The 18,980-nt window shown below is 51.5% G+C and overlaps 2 protein-coding genes across 10 annotated transcripts in view; one reads left to right on the plus strand and one right to left on the minus strand.

The window, feature by feature from the left end:
• DHRS12 (dehydrogenase/reductase 12) overlaps window positions 1–18,980 on the minus strand; it is a 275,332-nt gene that overhangs the window by 199,316 nt on the left and 57,036 nt on the right. The window lies entirely within an intron of this gene.
• The window catches only part of DGKD (diacylglycerol kinase delta), a 193,300-nt gene that overhangs the window by 36,687 nt on the left and 137,633 nt on the right, over window positions 1–18,980 (plus strand). For 2 of the 9 annotated variants that reach the window (XM_068117344.2, XM_078777886.1), the window contains exon 1: window positions 16,551–16,830. The exons of the other annotated variants lie outside the window; for them this stretch is intronic. In XM_068117344.2, the coding sequence (XP_067973445.2) occupies window positions 16,813–16,830 (18 nt within the window). In that variant the 5' untranslated portion in view covers window positions 16,551–16,812. Of the gene's footprint in view, window positions 1–16,550; window positions 16,831–18,980 lie in introns of those variants that run through there. 9 annotated transcript variants of the gene reach the window in all.

The raw sequence follows: 18,980 nt of genomic DNA on the forward strand, positions 1-18,980 counted from the left end.
CGGCCATGAGCGTCGGCCATTCCGGCAGCCTCCTTTTCATCACAGACACCTCGTCTGGTCGTCGATTTCTGTGTGACACTGGAGCGCAGGTAAGCGTCCTCCCTGCCTCCGCGTCCGACAAGCAAGCCGCGGGCCCCGCCTTGCTCGCCGCCAACGGAACTCCCATCCGCACATTCGGGAAGCATCGTCTCTCGCTGCGGTTCGGAGGACAGCACTTCCAATGGTCTTTCGTCACCGCCAGCGTGCCAATGGCCCTGCTCGGTGCAGATTTCCTTTGTGCGCATGGGCTGTTGGTGGACCGTTAAGCGCAGACGCCTCGTCCAGGCCGAAACCTTCAGCTCGCTCGCTTGCTCGCTGAGCGGCTCGTTGAGCAGCTCGCTGAGCGGCTCACCGAGTGGCTCACCAAGCGGCTTACCAAGCGGCTTGCTGAGCGGTTCCGTCCCGGCGAGGTTGGTCTTTACGCTTCCGGCAGCGGACGAGTTTACCCGCCTCCTCGCCAGTTTCCCGGCACTCACGCGGCCCACCTTTTCAGCGGTGGCCGTCAAACACGTGGTGGAACACCATATTCCCACCGTCAGACCACCGGTCTACGCCCGAGCGCGCCGCCTCGACCCAACGAAGCTCGCCGTTGCGAAAGCGGAATTCGCCACGCTGGAGTGGCTGGGCATCGTCCGGCGCTCCAACAGCGCATGGGCCTCACCGCTGCACATTGTGCCCAAGCCCGGCGGCGGATGGCGGCCGTGCGGTGACTACCGCCGGCTCAACGACGCCACCACCCCCGACCGCTACCCGGTCCCGCACATTCAGGACTTTTCCGCCCGGTTGGCGAAAATGACCATTTTTTCCAAGGTGGACCTCATCCGGGGCTACCACCAGGTCCCCGTTAAACCGGAAGACGTACCGAAGACGGCCGTTATAACACCTTTCGGCCTCTTCGAGTGCTTGCGGATGCCTTTTGGGTTGAAAAATGCGGCCCAGGCGTTCCAGCGGCTCATGGACAGCGTCTTGCGCGACTTGTCCTTCGTCTACGTCTACCTGGACGACATCCTAGTCGCGAGCGCGTCCCGGGAGGAGCACCTGCTCCATCTCCGCACGCTCTTCGAACGCCTGGGTCAGCATGGCCTGATAATCAACCCCGCGAAGTGCCGGTTCGGCGTCACCGCCATCGACTTCCTGGGGCACCGCATCACCAGGCACGGGGCCATCCCTTTACCGGCCAAGATGGAGGCGGTCAGGAGTTTCCCGCGCCCCCGCGCGATCAAGGGGCTCCAGGAATTCCTGGGCATGGTGAATTTTTATCACCGCTTCGTGCCCCGCGTCGCCCAGCTCCTGCGCCCCCTGCACGAGGCCCTCCGGGGGAAGCCGGGCAAAGGTGATATCGCCTGGACGGAGCAGATGGACGCGGCGTTTGCGGGCGCAAAGCTGGCCTTGGCCAACGCCACCATGCTGGCGCACCCGGCGCCCGATGCACCAATCGCCCTCACCACCGACGCGTCAGACTACGTCGGCGGACTATGCGGTGCGGTGCACGAACAGTGGGTGAAGGGTGCTTGGCAGCCGCTGGCGTTTTTTAGCCGGCAGCTGCGCCCGCACGAACGCCGGTACAGCACCTTCGACCGCGAGCTTGTCGGGCTCCACCTGGCGGTCCGACACTTCCGCCATCTTCTCGAGGGCCGCCCGTTCACGGCCTCCGTCGATCACAAGCCTCTTGTTTTCGCGATGGCCAAGGTCGCCGAGCCGTGGTCGGCCCGACAGCAGCGTCACCTCTCTGCCGTGTCCAAATACACGACAGACACCCGACACGTCGTGGGTAAGGACATCCCAGTGGCGGATTGCCTTTCCCGGTCCGTCGCACATGCGGCCCACCTCGGGATCGACTATGCCCGGATGGCCGCAGACCAGACCGCCGACCCCGACGTCCAGGCCTTTCGGACCGCCGTCACGGGCCTCTGCGTCACCGAGGTACCATTCGACGTCGCGGGCACTGCCCTCTTGTGCGACGTCTCCCTCGGCCGGCCTCGCCCCATCGTGCCCGCTGGTTGGCAGCGCCTGGTTTTTGACGCCATCCACGGCCTGTCCCACCCGGGCACGAAGGCCTCCCAGAAGCTTGTCGCGGCAAAGTTAGTCTGGCATGGCCTCCGGAAGAACGTCCGCGACTGGGCCAGGACGTGCCTCGCGTGCCAGCGCGTGAAAGGCCACCGCCACAACCAGACCCCGTTGGCCCCGTTTACGGTGCCCGAACGTCGGTTCGACCATGTGCACGTCGACTTGGTGGGACCTCTGCCCCCCTTGCGGGGTTTCCCCCACCTCCTCACCATGGTGGACCGCACCACCCGGTGGCCAGAGGCCGTGCCATTGGCAGCTGCGGCTGACGTCGCGCATGCTTTCATCGCCACTTGGGTTGCCCGGTTCGGCGCCCCCTCAGACATCTCGTCTGACCGCGGCCCCCAGTTCACCTCGGAGCTCTGGGGAGCGGTGGCGCAAGGGCTCAGCGTCAAGCTGCACTGCACCACGGCCTACCACCCCCAGGCCAACGGCCTGTGCGAGCGCTTCTATCGCTCGATGAAGGCCGCGCTCCGGGCCAACCTTCGCGACGGCAGCTGGGCCGACAGGCTCCCCTGGGACCTGCTGGGCCTCAGGACGGCGCCCAAGGACGACCTGCGCGCGTCCTCGGTGGAGCTGGTCTTCGGACAACCGCTGCGGGTACCGGGCGAATTCATCCCCTACTCCACGGCACCTTGGTCCGCTACGCAACAGCGCTCCACCCTTCAGGAGACCGCCAGGAGGTTCGCCCCGGTGCCGACGACACACCACGGTTGCCCGTCCTCACACGTCGCCCCGGAGCTTCGCACGGCGGAGTACGTTTTTGTCCGGCACGACGCCCACCGGGCACCGCTGTGCCCCCCGTACGACGGGCCCTTCCGCGTGCTGGAGACCGGGGACAAGCACTTCACCGTGAACATCGGCGGTACTCCGGATCGCATCTCCGTGGACCGCCTCAAGCCGGCCCACCTCGACCTGGACCACCCCCCGCAAGCAGCTCTGCCTCCGCGTCGAGGCCACCCCTGGCGGGCAGACCCCCGGCACCCCCCACCCCCGCCGCCCCGCCACCCCCCAGCCCTACACGCATCGCCAGAGGGCGTTTCGGCCGGGTCATCCGGCCTCCCCGCAAGCTCACGCTTCAGGTGCACGGGAATTCTGGGGGGGCGCGTGTGGCGGACACAATGCCAGCGGGTCATAATTCCACGCACCAGTGGGTGACGCGAGCGACCGGTCGTGGATGCAAGGCTCGGGCCACGCCCAGAGCGAAGGAGTCATGAGGCTAAGGGTGGAACTGGAATACACGCCCCGCCTTTCGGTCGACCGGCCATGCCCGAGGGCAAGGCGTGGCCTCGGGATATATACGCGGGCTCGAAAGTCGAGCCCGCCCAGTGCTTACGTGCGAGCATAGAATAAAGTGTTTGGTTTTGTTCAACACGTGGTGGCCTACCTTCTTGGCAAACGAATTGTGTGTGCATAGCACCACAATCTTCTATATCTATATCTATAAAACACAGTGTGTGTGTGTGTGTGTGTGTGTGTGTGTGTGTGTGTGTGTGTGTGTGTGTGTGTGTGTGTGTGTGTGTGTGTGTGTGTGTGTGTGTGTGTGTGTGTGTGTGTAATGTTACCGATAGACTCCTAAACGGAGAGGCTCACGTACTTGATATTTGGCATAGACATAGCCATTGAGCCTGGGACGAACATGGCCGAGACCATATTTGACGAGATCCATATTTTTTATTCATATTTACCTCAGCGCATTTCAGCGAAGTTCCCGCTAATCTCAGCTGGTTCCAGAGCAGCTCGCTGATTCGCCCAGAGCGATCACGTGATGTTCCATTCCCGCCGCCAGACTGATTCGCTCAGAGCGATCACGTGATGTTCCATCCCGTCACACGTCACACGTTTTTTCACCTTTTATGCGATCGTGTTTTGTATCGATTTTGTGCGATATGAATTAAATGTCTTTGAAACAGCTGTGAAACGTCTTTCCACAACCCTTCCGTAACCGATTGGAGCAGTTTATTGCCGCACAAAACGAGATCCGCGAAGCGAGTTGGTCGAGTCGTGCTGACCAAGATGGCGACACGGCGGCTTCACTTTTCACGGAGTATGAGCGTTCTATATATTTTCAATTCAGTGCGCCCGTGATTTGTGGCATAGACATGACCATTGGGCCTTCACGGTGTAATTTGTGCGAGGCTTTTGTCCGAGTGAGCTTGAGTCGAGAGGGCGAATGTACGGGTTGGGAATGTACGGGCCTCTCTTCCCCCGCCCGGCAACGCCGGTACTGGAGGACGTCACAGGATCGGTGAGTCTCCAAAATCCGCTCCGTGCTGTTGCGAATATGCAGGACTATGTCCGATTGTTGTGCTGCTCTCCGACCATGAGAACTGCAACGTCATTGTTGACTGGCCATGCCCTTCCCTCCCCCTTCCCCCTCCCCCCTCCGTCCCCCCTCCCTTCCCCCTCCACCCTACCCCTCCCCTTCTCCCCTCCCCTCTCCCCTTCTCCCCTGCCCCTCCCCCCTCCCCTTCTCCACTCCCCCTCCATTTTCCCCCTCCCCCTCCCTTTTCCCCCTCCCCCTCCCTTCCCCCCCTCCCTTTTCCCCCTCCCCCTCCCTTTTCCCCCTCCCCCTCCCTTTTCCCCCTCCCCCTCCATTTTCCCCCTCCCCCCTCCCCCTCCCTTTTCCCCCTCCCCCCTCCCCCTCCATTTTCCCCATTCCCCTCCCCCCTCCCCCTCCCTTTCCCCTCCACCCTACCCCCTCCCCTTCTCCCTCCCCTTCTCCCCTCCCCTTCTCCCCTCCCCCTCCCTTTTCCCCCTCCCCCCATCCCCTCCCCCCCTCCCTTTTCCCCCTCCCCCCATCCCCTCCCCCTCCCTTTTCCCCCTCCCCCCATCCCCTCCCTTTTCCCCCTCCCCCCATCCCCTCCCTTTTCCCCCTCCCCCCATCCCCTCCCTTTTCCCCCTCCCTTTTCCCCCTCCCTTTTCCCCCTCCCCTCCCCCACCCTTCTCCCCCTCCCCTCCCCCACCCTTCTCCCCCTCCCCTCCCCCACCCTTCTCCCCCTCCCCCACCCTTCTCCCCCTCCCCCACCCTTCTCCCCCTCCCCTCCCCCACCCTTCTCCCCCTCCCCTCCCCCACCCTTCTCCCCTCCCCCCCTCTTCTCACCTCCCCCCCCGTTCCCCTCCCCTCCCCCGCCCGGCAATGCCGGGTACTTCTGTCGGGTCCCCCCCTCACCTCCCCCCTCCCTCCTCTCCTCCCCTCCCCCCTCCCTCCTCTCCTCCCCTCCCCCCCTCTTCTCCCCTCTCCCCCTCCCCCTCCCACTCTTCTCCCCTCCCCCCGTTCCCCTCCCCCCGTTCCCCTCCCCTCCCCCGCCCGGCAATGCCGGGTACTTCTGCTAGTATTCTATATTTAACATTGTGATATGAAAATAGTTTTCATATTTGTTGTAAACGTAGTTTAAACTCGTGGTTATGCGTTAGGGCGGTGTATTTTGTTAGCAGCGTCGTCTTCAAGGTTTTTTGTTTTTTTTTCTAATAAAGACATATTCTGTCATTTTAAAACCACCAAAGTGTGTATTGGGTTTCTCCGTTTCATAAAATGTATCGTTTGATACGTATAATGCTTTAAAACTGTTTTTTCTTTTCTTTTTTATACCTCAGAACAGATATCAACATTTACCTCAGCGAATGTCAATCACGGTGTCAGTATTTGATGAACTTATAAAGACTTAGGTGAGTTATAAGTGTGACAAGCATGTGCACGGGATTCTTCCCAGAAGAATGAGTGGTCGCATTAGCTTGTACGACTTAAAATGAGCGAGTTTTGTTTTGACGTTTGGACCAGTTTTACATGTTGTATCCCGAAGGAATGTCTGAAAATCGACACATGAATCCAAGGCAGGAGCACATACAATCGCTCGGTCTTCGATTTCGGATCATCAGGGCTTTCAGTGGTGGTTGCCCCCTGAAACTTCCCTACTGTCCCTTGTTTACCAACCAATTGCTCTGAAAGCCGATGCAGCTCTTCTACTCGATGGTCCGCAGGATTGTTCGGTCTTAGATTTTTCGATTTCGGATCAGGGGGGCTCCCAGGAGATGAGGGGGGCTCCCAGAAAAGTCCCCCAAATCAGCAGAGTTCTGAACTACAACCTCAAGAGATGACCGTCAGCCCACTCGGGGCTATTTATTACCTCCGCCACCTGTCTGTTTGTCTATTTGTCTGTTTGCCTCTGTCTGTGAACAAGATATCTCAAAAGGTTGTGGACGGATTCGGACGACATTCGACAGATATGTAGCGTATGTGACAAGGATGAAATGATTAGATTTTGGTGAAGATCCGGATTCGGATCCGGCTAGTAGAATTTTTAAGTGATTGTTCACCATTGGGAGATAGGGCCAAAAACGATACATAGCAGGATATCTCAAAAAGTTGTGGACGGATTTGGACGAAACTTGGTGGACCGGTTGGGTGTCGGACAAGGACAAATAGATTCGATTTTGGTGAAGATCTGAATATGGATTCGGATATGAGAATAATTTAATTTTTTAAGCGATTTTTCACCATTGAGTGATCGGGCTAAAACCAACATATAGTAGGATATCTCAAAACGTTGTGGACGGATTCGGACGAAACTTGGTGGAGAGGTTGGGTGTGTGACACCAAAGAATTGATTCGATTTTGGTGAAGATTTTGGTGAAGATTCGATTTTGGTTTTTGGTTATGACAAACTTCCCTGCTAATGTCTGCTGCTCTTCTTCTGCTCCAATCGGTTCTTCTGATCATGTGCTTGTCAAAGTGGACATCTCTCTGGCCATTCTCAGAGAGCCTCCTCAGCGTCGACGAGTCTGGCATTTCACTCAGGCCGACTGGGACGGTCTTCAAGCAGCCATCAATCGTCTGGATTGGTCTCCCATCTCCACTGCCTCTGACATCAATTCTTCCTGGGAATTCTTCCAAAGCAAACTGATCTCTCTCATGCACAGATTTATCCCATCTCGTCTTCAGTTGTCTTACCCTTCCCTCCCATCCATGGTACACTGAATCTTGTGGTGAGGCAGTTGCCCTGAAACAACTTGCCTTTGCCTCTTGGAAGGCTAATCCAACTGAAGGCAATCTCAGTTCCTTCCACCAAGCTCGGAACAAGTGTGTGTCTACCCTCAGGAGTGCCAGGAAGCACTATCTCTCCACACTCAAGAATGAACTCTCAAACCTGTCTCCTTCCTCCAAATCCTGGTGGCGTCTGGTCAAATCCGTTTCTGGTGTTTGTTCCCCCTCCATCCCCTCCCTTACCTCAAATGGCCACACAGTTGACATCGCACGTGACAAAGCCGAATGCCTCAACTCTGTGTTTGCCTCAAAATCCTTAGTCCCAAACCCATCTCTCTCTGTTCCCACCTTTCCCAGTCGAACCCAACTGCTCCTGGACTCTGTGTCCTTCTCTCCTGACAAGGTGGAGGAGTTTTTTTGTCAAACCTCGACTCTGATTCTGCAACTGGACCAGACGGCATCAGCCCACGGGTCCTAAAATCCTGCTCTGCCGCTCTATCTCACCCTCTCTCTGTTCTTTTCACCCTATCTTTTGCTCAAGGTCATCTGCCAGCATCCTGGAAATCAGCAAACATTACCGCTTTACACAAAAAAGGTGCAAAAACAGATCCTTGCAACTACAGACCAATCAGCCTGCTCCCAATTATCAGCAAAGTCATGGAATCCATCATTGCTTCGGATATGAAATCTATCCTCTTCTCCAATGGCTTGATCTCTGATCATCAATTTGGTTTCAGACCAGGTCACTCTACTCTGGACATGCTGCTTCTGCTGTCTCAACAATGGATGGAGGTCCTCAATGCCAAACAGGAAATCAGAGCTGTCTCCCTTGACATATCACGTGCCTTCGATACGGTCTGGCACCCAGCTCTGCTCACCAAACTTTCCTCCTATGGTATCCATGGAAATCTCCATGCATGGCTTGCGGACTTCCTCTCTGGTGGTAGTCAACGTGTGGCCCTGAATGGATTTCTCTCATCTCCCCTTCCTGTTCAGGCTGGAGTTCCCCAAGGCAGTGTGCTGGGCCCTGTGCTTTTTCTGGTCTTTATCAATGATCTCTCCGACTCTCTGGAAAATCCTCTCTATCTCTTTGCTGATGACTCCACTCTCTGCCGCTCCATTCCTCTTCCCTCAGATCGGCAGTCTGCAGCCTCCTCACTCTCTGAAGACCTGGACAAAATCACAGACTGGTCAAACAAGTGGAACATGTCTTTCAATCCTGACAAATCTCACACTCTTACTATGTCTCTCCGAAAAGATCGACTGGACAACCCTCCCATCTACTTTCTCAACAATCCTCTCCAAGAAGTTCTGTCGCTCAAGCTTTTGGGTCTCACTATCTGCCATGATCTTTCTTGGGAAAACCACATTTCCAAGCTGGCCTCCAAAGCCAGTCGCCGACTGGGCATCCTCCGTCGTGCGAAGTCCTTCCTAGGCACACCTGAGCTCCTCACCACATACAAGGCTTTCATCCGCAGCTCAATGGAATACTGTTCTCCCCTATGGGCTGGTGCTCCTGCCTCACACCTAGCTCGGCTTCACGCTGTTCAATCCAAAGCTTTCAGAATCATTGGAATCTCCTGCGATGAAGCTATCTCTGAGGGCCTTTCACTCACTCACCGCAGGCAGGTAGGTGGTCTTTCTGTCTTCTACCGACTCCTCTTCCGGCCTTGCTCCCCCAGCTCTCTCTGTGCTCTGTCCCCCAAATATTCCTACAGGTCGCACAAGATCTGCCAGCAACCCTCTGATGGTTAAACTGCCGAAATCTCGGCTCTCTGCTCACCTTCACTCTTTCATTCCTCTTTTCTCCCGCCTCTGGAACAAACTCCCACACTCCCTTCAATCCCACTCCTCCCTCCAGGTCTTTAAAACAGCTGTTCACCACCATCTCTTATCTTCCCCCATCCAAAACCTTGATCTTTTCTACCCCCACTAATTCACCCCAGATCCACCTTGTTTGAAATTCCAACTTCTTTCCTGGAAGTCCTGGCAGTGTCCATATGTTTTATACCTCTCCCACCCCCCATTCCCATGCCTCCCCCCCAAAGCCCTCTCCCTCCCACAGATCTCTCGATGTCTCCATGTCTCTCGGTCCCTGCTCTCAAATGTTGTGTTTGTGTCCTTCCCCCTCTCTCCCCATCTTGTCTACCGCTCCCGATGTTATTTGTTTTCTGTGTCGGTTTGTCTGTTTGTCTTTCTGTGTGATTAATGTTCGCTCTTTCACGAGCCTCGATCTTGTATACAAAAAAAAAAAAAAAAAAAAAAAAAAAAAAAAAATCTGAATATGGATTCGGATGCGATATTTATTTAATTACTTAAGTGATTGTTCACCATTGGCAGATAGGGCCAAAAACGATACATAGCAGGATATCTCAAAAAATTGTGGATGGATTTGGACGAAACTTGGTGGACCGGTTGGGTGTCGGACAAGGACAAATAGATTCGATTATGGTGAAGATCTGAATATGGATTCGGATATGAGAATTATTTTCTTTTTTAAGTGATTCTTCATCATTGAGTGATCGGGCTAAAACCAACATATAGCGGGATATCTCAAAAAGTTGTGGACGGATTCGGACGAAACTTGGTGGAGAGGTTGGGTGTGTGGTAAGAACAAGCCGATTAGATTTTGATTCAGGTCCGAATCCAGATCCGGCCTATCAGTGGGATACAAAACATAAACTGTTCAGCCTGGTGGAGGTATTCGCTCTTCCGAGTGACGTTGTAGTATTTCTGGATTAACATAAAATCTTCACAAATTTAATCAAACTTCTGAATCGGTCAACAACAATTTGTCATCTCCATGGCTAATGCTGTTCACCCATTTGCCGTTCATCTTGATAGGTCCTCCTGTTTCTTCGATTGAGCCCATTTAATAGAAACGGGTGTCGATGTTGAATGAAATTGGTGATATCATAAATCCCTGTCTTGATCTCAACTGGATTTTCACTTTCATCACATTTGGAGTCACCTTCTCATTCCAGAGTCTAGTTGTGTGGTTATCTAGAGCTTGTGTCCGCCAATCACCGCGGATCTTGACGTATTGTACCGTTTGCGGTTGTAAATTCTGTTTGAATGCTTTGCAAAAGTCAATTTGATATGTGACAAGTTTGATGTACTTGTCCCATTTCGATGAATCTTTCTCATCAGAGCTCCAGTTTGCCAGGATGGTATAGAAGGAGCACACTTACCTCTGAGCTGTCTTCTCTTGGTTAGATTAATCAACCGAACGACCAACTGTCAGTTGGTGCATCGCAGGCAAGTTGTTGCATCGCAAAGTATGCCGACTCATTCATGGACGTTGAGCTGGTGTTCCGTCTGGTCGCGTCTGGAAGCCCTCTCCCTCCCACAGATCTCCCGATGTCCCTGCTCTCAAATGTTGTACTTGTGTGCTTCCTTCTCTCTCCCCATCCTGTCTCCCTCTCCCTTTATTGTATGTTTTGTTTGTCCGATTGTTTTTTTTTGTGATTGATGTTAGCTCTTTCACGAGCATCGATCTTGTATACAAAACAAACAAAAAAAAATTAGATGTTGGATGTCATTGATCAATCGGTATTTTTTCCCGAAGAGTCGCCGAGTTACCATATAACCGGCCCCCTGGACAAATTTCAAATTCCTTCCCAATTCAGCTCAGGTCAGTCAGACCTGAGCAACCGGTTTGCGACGACTTGGGCTCGAACCTTTCCCCAGTTTTTTTGTTTGTTTGTTTTTTTTGTATACAAGATCGAGGCTCGTGAAAGAGCTAACATTAATCACACAAAAACTCAAACCGACACACAAAACACAAAAAACAAGGGGAGTGGCAGACAAGATGGGGAGAGAGGGGGAAGGACACAAACACAACATTTGAGGGCAGGGACATCGAGAGGACGTGGGGGGGGGGGAGGGAGAGGTATAAAACATATGAACACTGCAAGGACTCTGGGGTGAATTAGGGGGGGTAGAAAAGATCAAGGTTTTGGATGGGGGAAGATAAGATATGGTGGTGAACAGCTGTTTTAAAGACCTGGAGGGAGGAGTGGGATTGAAGAGAGTGAGGCAGTTTGTTCCAGAGGCGGGAGAAAAGAGGAATGAAGGAGTGAAGGTGAGCAGAGAGCCGAGATTTTGGCAGTTTAACCATAAGAGGGTTTCAGGCAGATCTTGTGCGACCTGAAGGAATATTTGGGGGACAGAGCACAGACAGAGCGGGGGGACCGAGGCCGGAGAGGAGTCGGTAGAAGACAGAAAGACCACCAACCTGCCTGCGGTGAGTGAGTGAAAGGCCCTCGGAGTTAACTTCATCGCAGGAAATTCCAATGATTCTGAAAGCTTTGGTTTCAACAGCGTGAAGACGAGCTAGGTGTGAGGCAGGAGCACTGGCCCAGAGGGGAGAGCAGTACTCCATTGAGCTGCGGATGAAAGCCTTGTATGTGGTGAGGAGCTCAGGTGTGCCAAGGAAGGACTTCGCACGACGGAGGATGCCCAGTCGGCGACTGGCTTTGGAGGCCAGCGTGCCAAAGTGAGGGCCTTGAGGATAGTAGTTTCTCTTTTGGGCTTCAGTTCGTGGTGGCATTTGTTGTACGCTCACCACTTCTGAAGCCATATTGTTTGCCAATTTTGTCATCAATCTTTCCTTGCATTCGGTCATGGACAAAGCTGTACAAGTCCTTGCGACCCATGGGATTTTCTTCCTTTTGGGATTGGGATAGGCCAAACATTGATGTTCTTAAGTCTTCTTGTAATTTGCTTGCGGACTTCCTCTCTGGTCGTAGTCAACGTGTGGCCCTGAATGGATTTCTCTCATCTCCCCTTCCTGTTCAGGCTGGAGTTCTCCAAGGTAGTGTTCTGGGCCCTGTGCTTTTTCTGGTCTTTATCAATGATCTCTCTGACTCTGAAAAATCCTCTCTATCTCTCTGCTGATGACTCCACTCTCTGCCGCTCGATTCCTCTTCCTTCAAATCGGCAGTCTGCAGCCTCCTCACTCTCTGAAGACCTGGACAAAATCACAGACTGGGCAAACAAGTGGAACATGTCTTTCAATCCTGACAAATCTCACACTCTTACTATGTCTCTCTGAAAAGACCGACTGGAAAACCCTCCCATCTACTTTCTCAACAATCCTCTCCAAGAAGTTCTGTCGCTCAAGCTTTTGGGGCTCACGATCTGCCAGGATCTTTCTTGGGAAAACCACATTTCCAAGCTGGCCTCCAAAGCCAGTCGCCGACTGGGAATCCTCCGTCGTGCGAAGTCCTTCCTTGGCACACCTGAGCTCCTCACCACATACAAGGCTTTCATCCGCAGCTCAATGGAATACTGTTCTCCCCTATGGGCCGATGCTCCTGCCTCACACCTAGCTCGACTTCACGCTGTTGAAACCAAAGCTTTCAGAATCATTAGAATCTCCCGCGATGAAGCTAACTCCGAGGGCCTTTCACTCACTCACCGCAGGCAGGTTGGTGGTCTTTCTGTCTTCTACCGACTCCTCTCCGGCCTTGCTCCCCCAGCTCTCTCTGTGCTCTGTCCCCCAAATATTCCTACAGGTCGCACAAGATCTGCCAGCAACCCTCTTATGGTTAAACTGCCGAAATCTAGGCTCTCTGCTCACTTTCACTCTTTCATTCCTCTTTTCTCCCGCCTCTGGAACAAACTCCCACACTCCCTTCAATCCCACTCCTCCCTCCAGGTATTTAAAACAGCTGTTCACCACCATCTCTTATCTTCCCCCATCCAAAACCTTGATCTTTTCTACCCCCGCTGATTCACCCCAGATCCACTTTTTTTTGAAATTCCAACTTCTTTCCTGGAAGTCCTTGCAGTGTCCATATGTTTTATACCTATCCCACCCCCCCCCCTTCCCATGCCCTCCTCCCCCAAAGCCCTCTCCCTCCCACATTTCTCCCGATGTTTCTGCTCTCAAATGTTGTGTTTGTGTCCTCCCCCCCCTTCTCGCCATCTTGTCTACCGCTCCCCTTATTATATGTTTTATCTGTCGGTTTGTCTTTGTGTGATTAATGTCAGCTCTTTCACGAGCCTCGATCTTGCATACAAAAAAAAAAAAAATTTCACATATCTTCATTACTTCCGAAAGGGTTTTTGAGGCTTCCTTCCTCTTGCATAATTGCTTGTTTTTTGAGTCGTTTAAGCAATTCCATCGCAACGTTAGTGCCATTCGATTTCAGAAGCCGTTTAATCGCTGCCATAATTTCCATAACCAAGTTGAGTTTTTTTAGGTCCATCATAATCATCTTAATGCTTGACTTCCCATGGTGCCCTGGCGGACGACCTCAAACGTGCAAAGAATTTTGTATCCATTCTGCCATCTTATTTGTTTTTTTAATCTTTGTGGTTTTTTAAAGTGTTGCCAATTATTATTCTTAAGGATCTTATTAATTACTGTACTTTCCTTTTGTACTGGGAAGCTATTATTATTATTCCCATGCTCTTTCAAAAAAAACAAATGCGGGGGGATATTGTCGTCTGTCCGTCTGTCCATCTGTCCATCTGTCCATCACTGTATCTGCTCCTAAATGGTTGTGCAGGAGTTCACTAAACTTGGGAGTTATGATACCAAATAGTACGAAGGAGCAAGACCAGTCGAATTTTTAGTCCCGCCCCCTGGGCGCGGGGTCAAAAGGTCATACACCAAAAAAATGCAACTACGGGTGCATTTAAAACGTTTTTAAAAATGAAGCTTTGCGTATGCAATCAACATTGGGGGGACACATGAAATATGGATTTGATTTCCGGTTCATGCCCCGGAGGTGGGGACTTTTTAGTGGTAGGGTCAGATAAGGTAAAGGGGTAAAAACAGAAGATTGTACTTTATGGCACATCCGTAACCTCATTTCACCAAGCCCAATTGGGCCAACCGCCACAGATATCCTTTCTCTTCCTATCGTTGTGTTCCAGTATGCTGTGGTTAAGGATACGCTATGAATTATAAATCCAGTATAACCAGCACTGGTATCCATTGCTTCTTCAATATCTTAATTAACTCTTTCCACATCGTCATCAAAATTTGTGTTTGTTGGAGCTTATGTTTTTATGAACTTCCATTGTTTCTTTAGGCCTATGATAAAGTCATCTTGAGTCTTGACCTCTTCAGTATGGCTCACTCACGACATCTCAGACACATCATTATCGGCCTATCCTATCCTTTTGTGCTGCGTTCATTTCCCTGACGTCCGACTGATTCCTGCAGTCGCTCGGTTCACGCGTTCGGCTGTGCGGGCCATCGGGTCCGGGGTTCTCACAATCATTGATTTCACATGTCTGGCCAAGCGGGGCCCCGGCTCATGATAAGGACCGGACAGATTGTGTGTTGGGACATCATGGTACAACTCTGGTGCTCGTACTGCATAGTATATGATAAAGACGTGTGCTTTGCAACAGTGGTCTGAAAATATTACTGATATTGTGTGATTGTAGAAGAAATAATATGTGAAATCAAATTGCATGGATGTTTACAGAAACAGAAAATGTAATTGTATTCTCTCTGAGGACTGTGCTGGTAAATAAAAATTGGGGTGAGACGTGATATTTGCTCAAGACGGAACTGTCCAAAGCAGTCTGATTTCACAAATGAAACCCTTATGTTGCCGATACTTGTTTCTAATATTCCACCATTGGTATTGGTTATGTAGGCCATATCAATGGTGGTGGTTCGTATGCAGCCTGTGGCTACTTGGCTGCATAATTTTCTGGTAGCTCGTCTGTGCCGCTATTGCATTTTCTGGTAGCGCGTCTGTGCCGCTATTGCATTTGCTGATAGTGCGACTGTGCCACTATTGCATTTTCTGGAAACGCGTCTGTGCCGCTATTGCATTTTCTGGTAGCGCGTCTGTGCCGCTATTGCATTTTCTGGTAGCGCGTCTGTGCCGCTATTGCATTTGCTGGTAGCGCGTCTGTGCCGCTATTGCATTTTCTGATAGCGCGTCTGTGCCGCTATTGCATTTTCTGGTAGCGTGTCTCTGCCACTATTGCATTTGCTGGTAGCGCGTCTGTGCCGCTATTGCATTTTCTGGTAGCACGTCTGTGCCGCTATTGCATTTTCTGGTAGCACGTCTGTGCCGCTATTGCATTTTCTGGGAGCGCGTCTGTGCTGCTATTGCATTTACTGGTAGCGCGTCTGTGCCGCTATTGCATTATCTGGTAGCGCGTCTGTGCGCTATTGCATTTTCTGGTAGCGCATCTGTGCCGCTATTGCATTTTCTGGTAGCGCGTCTGTGCCGCTATTGCATTTTCTGGTAGCGCGTCTGTGCCGCTATTGCATTTTCTGGTAGCGCGTCTGTGCCGCTATTGTATTTTCTGGTAGCGCGTCTGTGCGCTATTGCATTTTCTGGTAGCACGTCTGTGCCACTATTGCATTTGCTGGTAGCGCGTCTGTGCCACTATTGCATTTGCTGGTAGCGCGTCTGTGCCGCTATTGCATTTTCTGGTGGTGCGTCTGTGTGCTATTGCATTTTCTGGTAGCGCATCTGTGCGCTATTGCATTTTCTGGTAGCGCGTCTGTGCCACTATTGCATTTGCTGGTAGCGCGTCTGTGCGCTATTGCATTTTCTGGTAGCGCGTCTGTGCTGCCATTGCATTTACTGGTAGCGCGTCTGTGCCGCTATTGCATTTTCTGGTAGCGCGTCTGTGCTGCTTCAGTCTGCCAGGATGGTATCTGTGCTCCCCTATTCATTAACAGTAACCTGGTACTCATTTGCCCGACCTCAGAAGGATGACAGGCAGAGTCAACCCACCTGGTGTTATTTCAACGGCACGACAGGTGCTCAAACTCAGCACCCTCAGATCAAGCCAGCCACTTTAACCGATAGGCCAACACCAGAATCTGCCATATTAATTATATTTAAATGCTGTTATTACAATGCTTAACAAACAATTTCATTCATGGTCTGAGAGGATTACGTTGTGACTTTTGGGTTGACTAGTTCCACATGTCTGGTGTTGAAATGCGATATCTGGTTGCTGGGCACCGGGTGAACTTGGAGATACTACTAAAAAGGACAATGGTCCAGTCATGCTACCACCAATTGTACCAGTGCAGTGTCTGGTTCTTAGGTAGGCCTGCCAGATATTGGCAAAACACTTAACCTGGAAGCTTTGCAATGAAAGGCTGTTTTTTCCTGAAGCCGGAGGCGACAGTAATGCTTGGGTGCATGTGAAAACCCAATTACTAGGCCTGCCTGTGAATGATAATAACGCACAATCTCATTTCCTTACATTTTGTGTGAGCCTGCTTCAAACACCAGCCACTAATATGTTGTTGTTTTTCAATGTGGGATTTTGTCTTGACGGGAGCTCTGACAATTAAAACCCATCTCCTTGAACATTTGGCCATTCCAGCCACATGTTGGCATGACACTCCTGAAAAATGCCCCCCTTTTTCACCTTACCATTGGTCCACGATCCAACCAATGAGGGGCACGAGCTCTATTTCACAGCGCTCAATTGCAGACAGGCTTTGGAGTTGCATCACAATGTGAGATTCCGTTGCTGCACCGATGTATGAACACGGGTTCGTTGTTGAGCTCGGAACAATCGGATAACTTAACTGGCTCCTGAACTATACATTGGATGCCCCAACTCTCTTCTGCCATCGCTCACAATTGGCCTGAGCCTGTAGTTGAAAATCTGGTTTGTGATCGTCACCACCACAAGCAGCAGAACTGGATTAGGATCAACTCGCTATTCGATTCTTAACAGGATCCAGACTAGTCCAACCACCCATTGGATATTCGAGTATGGCTGGGTGTTTGGAGGTAAGTTTGGTTCATGCTTTGATGTTTGTGCTTGCAAATGATTTGCATGTTTATGTCTTACCAATCCAAGCATGTTTTTAGCACAATTCTTGCATGCCCACGGACTCGCTTTGTATTTATCATTTGTCTGTGCACTACAGGCCCTTCGGTGCTGCGTATATTAGTTATTTGGCTTTTGTCGGTCAATGTACAGACGTATCGAAGAACTTCAGTTTCACACAGATCTTCGACAACAAGCAACCCAGGATCTGGGTTCATATTGTTGAGGGGGATGCAAACTCGTGAAAGATGTATGTGCATGCATGCTGTGCACTTGCATCTCTGAAAAGAGTGCAGGTGCTTCCCTCCCGATGGTCCATTGAAGTGCAGGATCCTGGCTGTGTCGCGTAAAAGCCGGCTCAGAGCATCAGGCTTTGCTCAAGGAGTCCCCGCAGTGAAACCTCAGGAGGTTTGGATAATGGTTTCGCATTTTGGGCAACAAGCTGGCTGAGAAGCATGAGGGAAAAGATGGCAATGGACAGTGAGGAATTGGAAGTGGCCTTAATGTCTCTGAGTGGTTTGAGAGATAAATAAATGTCAGGCATTGCGGAACGATTGCGATGATGGCAACTCAGAAAGCCTGCTTGTACACATGGACAACTCTGCAAGGATGGAAGGATAACTCAGCAGATGTGGCCACCGTTCGTATGCATACCAGTAGGAAAAAAAAGTTGGATTCCAGTTGGGCAAAGGGACACCATAACTCCTATTTTCAAGCATTCCATCTTACTATAATTCACCAAATGTCCATCCGTCTGTTCTCAGGTACCGCAAAAACGGCTGAACCTATCGCAACGATATTTTGTGTTGGTAATCCTGGGACCTCCTGGAGTAAAATAGGCTATATTGTTTTCCAATTTCAGCTTTGGTCTCCATTATTTTCAGGTTTGGACTCCCACCTAACGTTATTGTCCAGTCCCGGGTACCGCAAAAACGGCTGCACCGATTGCAACGATACACTTCCATGCCCGTGGGATTCCCACGGGTGACCCCACTAATTTACTTAATGCATCATCATTCTAAAATACGCAATTTGGGGTCTGTCTGTCTGTCTGTCTTTTTGACCGCGATACATTCGGTCATTACTTATCCAATCTCAACCAAACTTGACAGAAGGACTAGGGGTCACATGATGGAGGCAGTAGCGACTTCATTTGATCCCATCCCCTTGGGTGATGTTCGTGTTGAGGTGTATATACGTGTTAAGATAGCTAATTATGGCGTTTTTCCAAGGTCACTTCTAATAACAAAAGTAATAACATGTATGAACATGGTTCGTTGTTGAGTTGAAATGATAATAGCATAATATCAATATTGTAACGGATTTGAGAATCCTGTAATTCTTTGTAAATGTTATGATTTGTGTAAATACCTCCATAATCGTAAAGGTCAAAGGTCGTCCCCTTGGTTAATTCATCGCATACACCTAGCCAATCTTAGAACCTCTAAATAGTTATTCTCTTATTCTATGTAGTTTAAGGCTCTGTTGCCCAGTAATTGACACTCCATTGCACCGAATCAAATAAGGATAGCTCCCCTTCAATAATTACATTTCCCAGACAAACTCTCCCTCTCTGGGTAAAGCAGCTTGACAAGCGTGGGGTGCGCGCCCCCTCAACTGGCCTGGCTTTGGAAGCGGCGTTCGCTGCTATGATGAATATGTGCTCCGTGCTCTGTTTGGACAGGAAGGGCGGGGTCGCCGGGAAGAGGCAAGCCCAGGGCGCGCCACGAGGGGCGGGCTGTTCAGCCCCATGCCCAAATAAGGATACAAGCCAGTGGCGCGCCACGAGGGGCGCGCTGTTCGACTCCATGCCCAAACAAGGTAGCAAGACCGTGGCATTGCCATATAAGGTCACGAAACAGAGCACGAGGGAGGGTGGTACCCAAACAGACGAGGGCGTGTCACACCCGCGCTTGAGATATGCTATATGCGTGCGACAAAATCGCGAAGAAGAAGAGATACAGCAGGAGCAGGGTGGTGCCAAGAGAGACCAAGAGAGAGCCCGAGGCGTGTCGAGGCAAGAACCAGTCCTGCCGCGTGCAACGAACGAGATACGTGTGCCGCCGCCGCCTTGCTCGCTTCCAGCCCGGAGAGGACCTGCTTGCTGTGC

This window comes from Myxine glutinosa, chromosome 5 (genome assembly GCF_964187855.1).
Source record: "Myxine glutinosa chromosome 5, kmMyxGlut1.1, whole genome shotgun sequence".
In the NCBI taxonomy this organism is placed as follows: Eukaryota; Metazoa; Chordata; class Myxini; order Myxiniformes; family Myxinidae; genus Myxine; species Myxine glutinosa.